Source organism: Micromys minutus (genome assembly GCF_963924665.1).
Source record: "Micromys minutus genome assembly, chromosome: 4".
In the NCBI taxonomy this organism is placed as follows: domain Eukaryota; kingdom Metazoa; phylum Chordata; class Mammalia; order Rodentia; family Muridae; genus Micromys; species Micromys minutus.
Genome location: NC_137973.1, coordinates 77579192 through 77592870, shown reverse-complemented (window position 1 = coordinate 77592870; position 13679 = coordinate 77579192). Strand labels below are relative to the sequence as shown.

At 41.9% G+C, this 13679-nt stretch overlaps 1 protein-coding gene across 2 annotated transcripts in view; it reads left to right on the top strand.

Moving 5' to 3' along the window:
* The window catches only part of PRKACB (protein kinase cAMP-activated catalytic subunit beta), a gene marked incomplete at its 5' end in the record, with an annotated part of 83815 nt that extends 71300 nt beyond the window's left edge, over positions 1 to 12515 (top strand). For both annotated transcript variants that reach the window (XM_080915317.1, XM_080915316.1), the window contains 2 exons: positions 4449 to 4613; positions 9426 to 12515. In XM_080915317.1, coding sequence (XP_080771443.1) covers positions 4449 to 4613; positions 9426 to 9551 — 291 coding nt within the window. In that variant the 3' untranslated portion in view covers positions 9552 to 12515. The remainder of the gene's footprint in view (positions 1 to 4448; positions 4614 to 9425) is intronic.
* Positions 12516 to 13679: the final 1164 nt, after the last annotated feature.

The following is a 13679-nucleotide window of genomic DNA, read 5'->3' as shown; positions in this document are numbered from 1 at the left end:
TCTACTAGCCGAGCGATGTCCCTAGCCCCTGAATGTTGTGTTCCTGAAGTACAAAGCAGTTATGCCGTCTTCATGAAACCCAGACCATTTTTTAACATTTTCTGATGATTTATTTACTAATCTGTCAGCACTAGCTTCCAGATACTCTTTTACTGGTCTGGTGAGCAGATGGTCATAACACTGCTGTGGGGGAGGGAAAGGAGTGAGAAGGAGTGAACAGTAGTCCTCTGCACCGTCTTTCCCTTAGATACATCACACACACGGTGCCTGCATTTACAAGCTTCCCTGCCTCAGTTCTCTTTCCACCTAAGGAATGCAGACTGATTCACTTTTCCCTGAGGACCACATCTGTAGAAAGCCTAGTATATTAAATGTTTCATTTTGAGAATTTCAGTTATGTATAACTTTTTTCCTGCTAAATAAATTCTTTGTTGAGATCGCAATAGCAGATTTAGAGAAATGGTTTCTTAAGACATAAACCAGAAGCTCGTAGAGTGCTGTGTGGTGCAGTGTGCAAGCTCGTCAGTGAGTCACTTTAATCCTCGTAAGTTCATTCAGAGCACAGAAATTTCACCAGCTCTATAATCTTTCCCCGTGCCAATAACTATTACCAAGATGCTCCCTCTATCAGCCGGAAATCAATTCTATAACTTCTAACATTAAACTCTGTGAAGACATTTGATTCAGAGTTGTTTTATTACTAAAATAGAGTGGGTGGGGTCAGTAGGACTAGTGAGTGAACGTAAGTTGTAGACACCATGGCAGCATGCAATGAGTTGCATTTTGAAAGTTATTGCACCTTTGAGAAATAATCTTATAAACGTAAATTTGTAGAAAATAATAGTTACTCCAAAATTGAAATGCATGAGCCTGTAATTGGTACTAAGAACACAAGAGTCTGTGGGGTCTGCGTCATTGAACAAGTCACTTAGGACGTCAGCTGCATGCACAGTGCTGGTCCTGTAAGACATGCTTACTGTCACCCATTTTCTCCCATTCTACTAAGGCTTTGACATCACTATACTGGAAACATTAAATTAGGATTTTCTATCTGCCAGGCTTCTTCTTTGCTTAAAGTGGTATCTAAAAAAATATGGGAAGTGCATTACTATTGGGCATAATAAAATAAAAGTTGTTTTCATAAATGTTATGTGATTTTTTATACTGTCAAATAAAATATATTTCCTCATAATTAGATAAATTGAGACGGAAAAGGATAGAAAATGAAAAAGAAAATTAGTTTTCTATAGGTTATAAGACTATGTATATGGTTAAAGTTGAGATTGAAAGTGAAGATATGTCTTCTGAGGAGATGGCCTGACCAGGCGTGCTGGAGGTGTCTGTCGTCCTTGCTGCTCAGGAGAGCGAGGCCGGTGATCACTGGCCCCCAGGAGTGAGTCCAGCCTGGGCAGCGTCCCAGGAGCCCACCTTTGCAGTCAGGGACTGAGCACAGATTAGTAGCCCGATGGCCTCTGTAATGTGACTCCGTGTCCACACACAGGGGGAACATGTGGCTGTGCTTTTGAATATACTTTTACTGTCCACTGTCACCTCATCTGAGACGCTAGAGCAGTTGGTTCTTTGGAAACAAGCCCCATCCTGTCACTTCTGTAAAGCCCTGTGATGGAAGGGCCTCTGGATCACGAGGGTACACTGGCTCAGTCCCCAGAGCCAAAACCTCTTCCTTGATTCCCATATTCTTCAGAGTAAATGGGCACATTTCTAGGTCATCCTCCTGGATGTCCTATATTCATGTCTTTCTCAATAAAAATGAAATCTCACTGAAGGCAGCCTTCACTCTTTGTTCTCTCTCTGCCCCAAGCACCTGAGTGCATAGCACATAGTAGGCTTTGAATCCGTGTATTTATCAAGTATGTATTAATGCCAGAGCAGGTCTACCTGTTGGGTACAGCTAATCAGTTGTGGTTTCTACACCCCTGGTGTGGTTTCCATCTTCAGCGTCCCACCCTGGAGGCACTGACTCAGATTTTCTGTGGATTTCAACCTTACAGACAATTCTGATGCTTGTTCTACGCATCTGTAGTTCACTAGAAACAGATCCTACCTAAGCAATACATGATTAGGAAACTCAGAGTTAACATGGTCTCGAGGAGGAGCATGTGCCACACTGCAGACACCTTTCCACTCCAACCATGACCAGTTTCCAGTAACTGATGTGACTAAGTTATCTCCTGACAGTTCCAGGGACCAGGCCGTGGCCTCCCTGGAGCTCAGGGTCCCAGTCTTAAAGCCTCTCATCAGCTCCAGGATTCCACACTTGTGACTTCACTTTCCAAAGTCTAAGTAGCTGGTAATAACAACAAAAGTAATTTCCTTCTGGAGACAGTTTTGAAGAAAAAATGAGTCACTTTTCCCATTTTAGGAGCTACTGTTGGGTCCAGGTTATTGTGCCACTGTTAACATGGACCATGGAGGATGCAGGCTAGCCGTCAGCATCTTTGAGGAAGAGGGTGTGGTGTGATGTGACAACAGAGGTGTGTCTGTGATAGAAAGTTCCCAATTAAATATGGCATCATTGCCACGCCGGCCCATTTGAGAGTCTCTGTTCTGAGATCTAAGCGCACACAGTCACCCATATTAACTAACAAATGCCGTCACTGCTTGCATTGCAGAGTAGGAACTGCCTCATTTGGGTGCTCATATTGTTCGTGCATTTTATTGCACATTTCCTGAATTCATAAAATAATTTCTGTGCAGTACATCACTGTCTGCAACTGTGAGCATCAGAGAATTACTGATACATTGTCACTGTTCATTTCATGCAGATTCCACTCCAAGCCAAGTCAGAGCCACTTGAAATAAGTCTTTTTTAAGCTAAATAAAGTTTGGATGCATCACAAGAAAAGTCTCATTTAACCCTGGAGAGGAAGTACTGTTAATTTAAATGGCAGAAGTACAGAGTGATGGCCGTCACAGAGACAGGTTTTGGTATCTTGTTCTTGAACTGTATTTGCACCCCATGTCTTTTCGTTTTTGTCCAGGTTCCTTCCTAACCTCAGGCTCATTTCTCTTGTCACACACAGTCTCTCACTCTCTCTCCCTCCCTTCCTCTCTCCCTCTCTCTCTCTCCCTCCCTCCCTCCCTCGCTCTCTCTCTCTCTCTCTCTCTCTCTCTCTCTCTCTCTCACACACACACACACACACACACACACACAGAGACACACAGTGCATGCACCTATATAAACATCTAGGATCCACTGAGAGAAAACATTTCCGAGTGGGGCTTATGGATTCGTTTTCCTTAGGCATTTACCTGCTGACTGACTCACAGGTGACCTCACAGGTGACTGTGGCAGTGCTTCAGCAGATAGGAACATGGAAGGGCCTCTCGGCGATATCTCGGCTTGGCTCATGCCAAAGGTGATAAAGCTGAGCTGTATGGTAGTTGGAGTTTGCTGCTGAGGAGCCTCCTTACTGGTGCCATAGTGGCTGAGTCATTTACATCCCTGGGCGTGTCATCCTCACCAGCATTTTCACGTCTCTTCACAACAGCCATCCTCTCCCTGTGTGTTTTATCCTTCAAGAACTTCTTGTTCATCTGATAAGCCCCTGATTGCTGTCTTGCTGTTTTTACAGTAGAGAGTAGATACCCCTTATCTTGTAGTAATTGCTTCTAATAGGACAGATGAAAGTTACAGAAACATTTTAAGTTTAACCTTTCAGCCATCTCAACAACTCCAAATACCATTTGAGTCTACGTGAGTCGTGACGGTGGCACAGGGCAGTGGGGGGTTGTGCTGACCTCAGAATATCTGTTTGGAACTGCAGCTCTGCTGCATCTTAAGAAAGCAGTTTGATCATTGTACATACCAGTTGCCTTATTTCTGTAAAGTGGGTGCTCAGCCCCCCTAAAACCTGCATTTTTAATATTGTGCCTCCTGAGTATTTCTATCATTGCTATGTCATTTTTCAATAGCAGAATTCTCCTTAAAAGTTGTTGTTTATGTCCAATAGTTGTAATGGGTTCCTGTGCTGGAAAAGGCACTCTGGGTGTTTAAAGGCTTTTTCAGATCCTTCCTTGGTAGATCTCTTTTCAAAACACATTTACTGATGTTTTTCATATGCTGTGTTCTGCTTAGATCACAAATATAAATTGTACATCTCTGAATGTTTTCATAATGAAGCCCAAGAGGATCTCTCTGATAGTGTTGGTTCCGGTGACTGCATGAACACCTTTCATTTCTAGAGACTGCTCTGTGTTCCTAACACAGCTGACGCAAGGCTTTCAGGGAAGTTTTAGCTCTTTAAGTAAATCGCGTTCGTCTTTTAAGACTGCAGAGACTGCTATGTCGTGAAAATTGTTTGGAAAATATGTCACCACTACCTTCGTGTTTTCATGGGGATCAGTCACTGAATAAAGCGTATGTGGAATCAGATAGAAATGTCCACCACTCAGATGGTGCTTCACCTCCTGCTCTATTCTTGCAGGTCCGGTTCCCATCACACTTCAGCTCGGATCTCAAGGACCTTCTGCGGAACCTGCTGCAGGTGGATCTGACCAAGCGATTCGGGAACCTGAAGAACGGCGTGAGTGACATAAAGACCCACAAGTGGTTTGCCACGACTGACTGGATTGCAATTTACCAGAGAAAGGTGTGGTTCTGTTCCTGTGTAATGAATATTTATAATTACTTTACCTTCTAAACTAATTTTCTACAAGATCTCAGTGTAACTTCTCTTAGATGAAAGAGAACACATATATGGCTTCCCTTGTAAAGTTTTACTGTCTCTGCTAACTCTTTACAATGCTGTGGAAATAGGATTTTCAACATCAATAAAAGCCGCATTTAAAGATAGTGTAGCACATAGCCACACAGAAATCAGCTTAAGTTCTGGGAATGTTTTTTCTTACTGCCTTGCTGTGGACATTTACCAACATTGCAACTTTTTTCATGGGGTCTTTCCAGAAAGAGCTAGACTTTTCACAGATCATTCCTTCTTCATGTCTACCTCTACTCCCAAAGACTTTCCCCAATTTGCTCACCCTCCATATTCCAATGAATGCTTAAGAATTCAGTTATTACTTCATTGATATTTTCTCCAAAGCAAATCCTTCCTTGCTATTCTGTATGTGCTCTCATTTTGAAATATGTCATGAGAACAGGAACTTTATCGCCCTTGTTTTTTACCCTCTCCCAGGCAGGACCCACTGGTGCACGTGCCTGCACGTTGTCAGTCCCTCTCTGAGCCCATCTTTCTACACGTGCAACTGTCCTCCATGTGAAAATGTCACCACGGACAAATTCATGCTTTGGGGGAAGTCTGAGCACATTATCTGAAATTACTATAGTTAGTCTTTTAGGAATTATTGATTTTCTTAGCATTCCTCCAAATAGTAGATTGGGCCCTGTGCTAGCCCTGGGCAGTCTTCAAAATGCTAAGGGTATGGTGATTAGTGAAGTCTGCCTCACTTCTTCAGCACAGAGTTCAAGGGATGGAAGGCAAATCAGCCTGTTGTGCTAATAAATGTCAAAGGAATCTGGAGAGAGCTTTGCACCTGAGTGGCTACATGTTCTTATCTGCTTGATTGCTTCCTTCCTAAAAGACTCTTAAGTGTTAGAAGGGTCAAGCAGTGTGAACAATGGGTGTAAATGCAGCTTTAGCTCTAACACTGGTGTAGCACATGATTAGAGAGGATGACTGTATGAAGAGACTGGCTATACATCTGGCTTCTCAGTGCCACGGCCACAATGACACCAGTATGTTACTTACTAGTCATTACTTTACCATGATAATAAATTGGGAAATTTAAGAAAAGATTTTGCTCTGTTAACTTTCTCTCTCCTTCCCCTCTTGAATGCTAAGTTAAAAATAACTTACATGAAGTGTATATATTTAGCTTTTTCCCTCCCTACCCCCACAAAAACCACAGCTTCTGGTGTTTCAGTCTTGCCACATTTCATGTTGAACAACTGCAGCGCACATTTCCTGAGGAAGAATAATTTAACATTCCATTTTATATTGAAAGTGGTTTTTCTAATTTGTTAAAATTTTAAAAGGTTATAAAAACAAAGTTATAAAAGAATTTTAAAATTCAGCTACTAGATAGACAAACCGTCCAGGCCCAGCCCGAGCCCTGTAGCTCAGAGCAGAGCTCACAGACTGGGCTTCGGGTGTCCGTTGCTCAGCTCCGTTATGTAGTCATAGACCAGGACTCTCATGAGACGCACTTTGTGTGCGTCCAGATTTGCTCGCATGAGGACAGTTCTTTCTGGTTAAGAAAAGGGATTCTCATCAGTCTTTGACAGTTTCCTGTTACAAGGAGAATGCATGTTTTATTTTATTATGTTTTAATTTGCCGAATAAAAACATGTCCCTGATTAGGATTAACTGCTTTTAATATCAGTGCTACCACATGGCTTCTGAGTGTGGTCCAAATCCCAGCACATTACTATTTGAAAATCTGCCTCCTCTTTCCTTTTCTGGGTTTTGTGGGGGTCCTTTGCTTGAGACACATTCTCACTCTGTAACTCAAGTTGGTTTAGAACTACTTAGGTTTATCCTTAACACTTCTGCTGGGGGATTTGGGGGATCCTCTGACCTCGGCTTCCCAGGTGCTGGGATTGTAGGAAGGCACAGAGCATTGAATACCATATTTGATAAAACATTCAGATTTTCCAGGGCAGCTTTGAGCATTTGGGAGGGGGAGGCTATTTCAACAGGAAGGAAAAGGTGAGAAGGAGCAAAGGAGGGAGGGGGACGGATACCAACCAAGACCCTGAACTGTGGACCTAGGTAGTGTAAGCCTGAGTCAGATCAGCTGTTCATACTGTACAATCTTGAGCACATTGTTAAACTATGTAAACATACGCTGTATTACTCAAGTGTGGGGTAAGGTAGAGAATTCAATGGGGAGCAGGGAATGTTGAGAAAGACTAGAGCAGTAGATCTTGGTTCCAGTCCGGATAACTGGTGAGGAGACAAGTGTGGGCTCCGCCTAGGCAGACAGGACCTGTGTTGACACTGGGTGTCTTCCAGCTCCTTCCTTATTCCTCATCCCTGCAGTCCAGCCATGACCTCGGTGCGAGTTTCAGCCTTCCCTCAGGGTTGCTGCTTGGCACATCCCATTGAGGTGCCTTACTTCCCATCAGAGCCATAACAGTCTGCTTAACACCTGCTTTCTTCCTGCTGCTCTGACTTCCTGCTTATTGTTGTACAATGATTAGCCTGTTGTTACATTATTTTTAGCATTATTGAGTAACCTTGATTTGGCCCCTTACTAGTACTGAACTATCATACATTTGACTCTATTTCTAGACATACATATCTCTATATTTATTCAAATATTTTCTGGCATTACTTGCCAATTTTAAAGTTTCCCGTATGCAACTTTCCTTATACAGAATTATCTATATTTGTCCCTTGTAAATTTTAGTCAAAAAACAAACAAAAAAAGAAACTTACTTTTCTCCAGCTAGTTTTAGAAACTAACATTTTTCTGTAAAATTATCTCTATTGTTAATCATTATTGTTTTTAATCTTTATTTTTATATTTATTTTCAGTAGGTGCTATACTTAAGTACACATTTCTGTGACATGTGTTGTGATTTGTTAGTTTGAAGGAGGGTCGTTTGTTTTTCTGTATAGCCTTGGATGTCCTGAAACTCACTCTGTAGACCAGGCTGGCCTTGAACTCACTGAGATCCTCCTGTCTTGGCACCCTGAGTGCTAGAAATGAAGGCGTGTGCCACCACAGCCTGGCTTCTTAGTATTTCATAGTTCTAATGCACAAAGCTTGGTGTGCTGGTGTGTGCCTTTAATGCCAGTACTTGTGAGGAAAAGACAGGCTGATCTCTGAGTTAAGGGCCAGTCTGGTCTATAGAGTAAGTTGCAGAATAGCCAAGACGACACAGAAAAACCCTGTCTCAAAACAACCCAGAGTTCTGATATATTTTGAATTTTTTCATCCTAATATTTTGTAAATAAAATTATCTGCTGGTACTCAGCAAACATTAATTATCTGTATCTCACAGTGAATTAATAATCTTTCTAAATTGTGACAGAACTGAATTACTCCTGCTCATCTAGATCTCATGGATTTCAGGAAGGGCTTGACTCATAACAAGTAGTAAACTGCTAACTACCCAGAAATGGCGCACGGCAACAGGCTAGGTCATCCTGCGAAGCACACTGATGGACAGCAGAGTCTCAGTTACAGTGAAGTGGGTGTGAGGAGCACAAAAGTCACGGAAAGTAAAAACTGCCTTAATGTAGACATTGGTTTCAGTATCTTTTCACTCTTCCACATTGCAGTGCAGGAACAAGACAGTATATTTAAATAGCTCACAGGCCGTCCCCTGGCAAGTGCCCATGAGCACTGAATTGGCCAAGTGTCCCTAGTGGAAAGAAAGCCCAGAATAAAGTAGCCTGGACAGCTGAGGCTGCACAGTCATTCCCTAGAGATGGTCTGATTCTACACCGCCATCTGGCTAGAAATGAAGTAATCGTTTGCTTGGCTCAGTCTGTAGGATAAAATGGCGGTCCCAGGCCAGCGTGCAAGGCGGCCAGCTAGGAAGCAGAGCATTGGGATCTCTGCTCACCCTTATCTGTCACCTTCTCATGTGTTTATCTTATTCATAACCTGGGATATAGTGACACAGCATAGACACAATAAATAACTATCCAGGTAATGATATACTAGGAAATACTTAGTGAGATCATGTGATACAGAAGAAAAAGCCCTTGAGAATTTGATACCGGCTTCACCCTTTATTAGTGATATAAATCTGGTCAGCTCTAGTCTATAATCTTTAAAACAGGAATGCAAATGGCTGCCTTGGCTTTCCTGCAGAGTGGGGAAGAGGACATGGGACAGACAAACAGCAGGTGTGATTGGAACGGATGAACAGGCTTGGTGTGCTGGTGTGTGCCTTTAATCCCAGCACTTCTGAGGAAAAGACAGGCTGATCTCTGACACACCACAAGATTATGTGGAAAGACTTTATTTCCAGAGTCAAAAAAAGGAAATGTTTAGAATTTGAGTTCTGTGGTTCTGTGAGATGTCTCTAACTTAGACTGTTCATAGTTAGAGGCTTTAAGTAAGCTTAGGAATTAGAAAAGACATTGTAAGTATAAAATGTATTAATCTCAGAAGAAAGGAAGTTGAAGAAAATAATGAAAGCTTTAGAAATAAATTGATAAAAATAAAATAAAGGGGAAAGTAGTTTTCTAGAGCTTAGAGCCAGCGATTTGCTGCTTTTGGCTGGCTGGAAACTGCAGGAGCATCTGTTGCATTCTCAAAGGAAAATGCGAGGTCCAGCTAACGTTTAGTAGATCGAATTTCAAACACTTCCTGTGTTTAAAGATGCCAGAGTAATTCATGCCTGGAATCTGTTGTTCTTCATGTTGGGAGTTTCTAGGATCCTGTTGTTCTTTCTCTTATTTTCCTCCCAATGTTTATTACAGGTTGAGGCTCCTTTCATACCAAAGTTCAGAGGCTCTGGCGATACCAGCAACTTCGATGACTATGAAGAGGAAGAAATCCGTGTGTCTATAACAGAAAAATGTGGAAAGGAATTTTGTGAATTTTAGAGAGGAGAAAGATTGCCTGGAGCTCACACTCAGTCCTTGCACGCTGTGGAGGTGGAAGGTGGAGCCGAGACCTGCTTGTTGGAGCGGGTTCCAATCCCTTCATTCCAGCAACCGCGTGAGGTCTTTCCTGCGTCATCAGTGTGCGCTCTGCAACCGCCTGTGTCCCAAGACACCGCTCCGCAGCATTGTCTGTGCCGTAACACGGTGTGCGCCACGTCCCTCCTGGTTTGGTTGTTTTCTCCACTCCCACATCCTTCTCATTCACTTCTCTGACCAGTGCTCCCTTTACTTTCTTGGTGTTTCAGATGGGCAGTGTTATGGCTGTGTGATATTTAAAAGGAAAGCTACATGTTGCTTTTTGTAGTTTTGAGCGATATTTTTGCTGACCAGTGGCTTGAAGATAAACTCTCTAATGATTATTTTTATTTTGAGTAGCTTGGACTCAGTTTTGCCAAAACTCTTAGTAATTTTGAAGATGGAATGTCTTATCAGCACGGGAATTTGCATAAATGAAGATAACTTTTCAGGGGTCACTGACGTAGCAGTAAATCAGAGGGTCTAGACTAGCAGTGAGGGTTCCTGGACAAGAGGCCTCGTTCCCTCAGCCTTGTAATAGTCTTCTCTCCGTGAGGCAGTAAGTGACCAGACAGCGGCTTCATTTGTCAGGAAAAGCAAGGGATGTCGCTACTCACGAAGCTGTGCCCTTGGTACCGGTCATCTCTGTGCGTTAGGAGAGAGGCCTAAGGTTTCCAAGCCTTTGCTCTTCCATGGGGGCTTTATCCAGTATTTCAGGAAAGCATGACTGGTAAGAGACACTTTGAAGTTTCTCAGACAGTTCATCAGCGGGTTCTTAAGGGAAACAAGAAAACATGGACTTGGATAAATGCCATCAGCAGAAGCCTTGATCCCTGCTTGCAGCTTAGAGGTTCTCTCCTTTAAGGGAACTTGTCTGTTTGCTTTGGTTCGTAACAGGTAAGAACAAAAGCAAAGCAGTTGCTGTTGCTTCCTCCTGTGAGGGAAGAGGACAGCAGTGTGACAGCTCTGACTGCTGCCAGTGACAGGAAGCAAGCTTAAGAAACTGCCACATTTGCTTTTGATTTGAGGTGTGATCTCTTTACATATGTCAGAATTGCTAACCTCCTCTTTCTCCTTTATAGACAGAGTATATGATCATGCAGATACAGTTTTCATATTTGCTTTTCCTTAATTTTTCTATACGTTTTGCCAATTGACTTAACAATGTTGCCATCATGAGGAAATTTCAAGCACTCTTGCACATTTAGTTTAGTGTTCCTTTGTGAATAAATGGCTTAACTTTTTTTTTTTACTATTTTTTATTACTTTTAATTTTCTCATCTCATTTTATCTCTGTATCAGTGACTTACCTTAAATAATCTACTTGCCCAAACAGTTTAAAATATCTCATTTCATGATCCATCTCCCAGGATCTAAGATAGTTTTGAGTCAAACAAACCCTGATGTATATAAAGCCTCTCTATCTGCCTCCTCATTGGGACAGGTAGGTCATTGACACTCCTGATCATATGCACACAACCCCCACTAAACCCCTGAAGACAGCGAAAGTCCCATCTGAGACCTTCTCTCGCTCTGCATGTCTTTTGATTGTCAAGTGTTTCTGCATGGCAGCATCCCACAGTAACAAATAATGATTTCAGTTGGTCCACCTGTATTTAAAATGTGCAAGAAAAATTGAAATACTCTGCTGTAGCAAGTTTTATGTAACAAAAATATATCATCGTGTTAATAAATTAAAAGCATCATTTGTATAGAATACTTTATTTACTTTTTTGTATTTCATTTAAACCCAAGAACATGCTAATCATGTGTTATATGTATGCTACAAATTCTCTGGTAGCGTTGTTGTATATTATTGTAAAATTATTTCAATAAATCGTGGGGATGACAATTTGATTATTATAATTTAGTTTTCAAAAATTGAACAGATTTCTATGAATCATAAAAATATTTTTTTCTATAAAATTCTTAGTACCCAGCTAGAATCTACGCAGGTAGATGACCCCTAGACATATATTGGTTTCTGGGGCTTCTCAGCCATTCCATTTTACTGTCTCTGTTTGAAGTACATGAGCAAACCATCAGCAGTGTCAAGGGGTCTATTTCTGACTAACCAAGTACACTAAATTGGAATATTTTTAACTTGCCTAAAATTTCCACTTTTAGCCACAGCTGAAAAGAATTTCTTTTAAAACTTGAAACAGTGAGTCAGTGACCAGTATTTTACTCAAATTATATTACGTAAGACAGAAGAAATGGTGTTTTGCCCAGTAAATCAGGAGATGGCATTGTACAGGACAGAGCCCTGGACCAGAGGGAAGCTTGTGGAGGGCCATCCTGGGCAGATGAGGGCAGAAACAAGCACGTCTGGGATCTTCTGATTCCCCAAGTTAGGTCGGGGTTCCCTCCTTAGCTAATACTCTCAAAGGACATCATGCTTTGAACTACGTTTCTGTACAGTGACACATTTCTGTGCATCCTTTCTCTTACCTCTGACAGTGTGCTGAAAATGAAAACCCATTGACTATCATAGGGCCTTTGTCCCATTCCTTACTCCCTCACTGATGCTAAATGCACACTCGATGTCAAACTGTCAGATTACCACAAAGCGCCGTGGCTTGTGGGCTGCTGGCTTGTTCTTGGTGTGTGCCTGTACTGACTGCCCCTTGGTCTGGAAAAAATGCTCATCGTAGGCCTAAAATAGATGATTACCTTTTCCCACTGACTGTTTTTCTTTCCTTCTGCTTGTTGTAAGAATCAAATGAAATAATGTATGTAAAGGCACCTTGTAAACTGTAAGCTTTCAATGTAAGATGTAAGGTGTGTTATTTCATTAATTAGTTCTTCGTTTAGAGTGCAATTTCCTATGCGCTACTATAGCTAGGAAATGCTGAAAATGTGTTTTTTAATTCATCAATAACCGCAAAATTAAAGTATCTTCAAAAGATAAAAGCTGTTGAGTCTTCTGTCTGATGTCCCTTGTCCTGGACGTCTGTCCTTTCTGCTGATGTGAGAAAAACCTATGGATCCCTAGATTGTGGATATTTGGGGTGGTATGGGGCTGAGATCCAAGCAGTAAAGGTGTGAACAGTCAACAGTCTTTTCAGTTTAGACCTCCATCGTGACACTGCTGTGCACAACCTGCTGCTAAGCAGTCTTTGCACTTCCTCATTCAGTGTCAGATTTCTCCCAACTGGGAAGACTCACATGGACAAGCTTGGTGTGCAAGAGCGGCCAGTCCCACTGGCAGTGAGCTGGGGCTTGCTCTTTAGTCTTCCGGGCCACGAGGAAGCTGGCCTCTACCCTCACGGTTAACCCTGTTCCACAGATTTGGTTACAGCAGCAGTTCACCTTGAGAAATTACCACTTTTAGGTAATTGTTTTAATAGCTTGCAATTTTGTTTGATGGTCTTTGCAAACACACACAAATATTGATGCATTTTCTAACATGATTCTGTTTCCAGTACTAAGTTTTTTAGTTATTTTCAGGGCTTAATAAAAATTCTCATTCTTCTCTTTTTCTTTAAAAATAAGACTCTGGGCATGTCTTTATCCTGTAACTATTATTATTTGAGATCTAATTAACAATAAAATTTCTCTTATGCACAAATGTTAGAAGTAAAGATAAGTATTTGTTTTCATTGTAGCTTTTCTGAGTATATGCTTAAGTCTTTGTGCTCACGGGGTCTCAGTTTAAACTTTGTTATAAACAAATTGACATGTTGCCCAAGCCTGATGATGCACTCATAATCCCAGCATTCAAGAGGCAGCATCAGGAGGGTCGTTCATGAGAGGCCTGGTCTCTGCCACCCCCAAAACGGTATATATGGATGTATCACATAGTATCTGAATCCTGATACCTGGTACCTCAGAATGTAATTATAGTTGGAAGAAAAGTTTTAGGGGTGATGACAGTGAAAACTGGATTGCATGGCAGGCACCCAGTTGGGTAAGACTGGTGGCTTATAAACAGGTAGGACAGTAGCACACCAAAGGACACCACAGAAGTCACTTCTGCCACAGCTTCCATCTTGGATTCCCAGACTCCACAAGTGCAAGAAGTGTGCACCAGCAGTCCACAGTGCTCTGCTG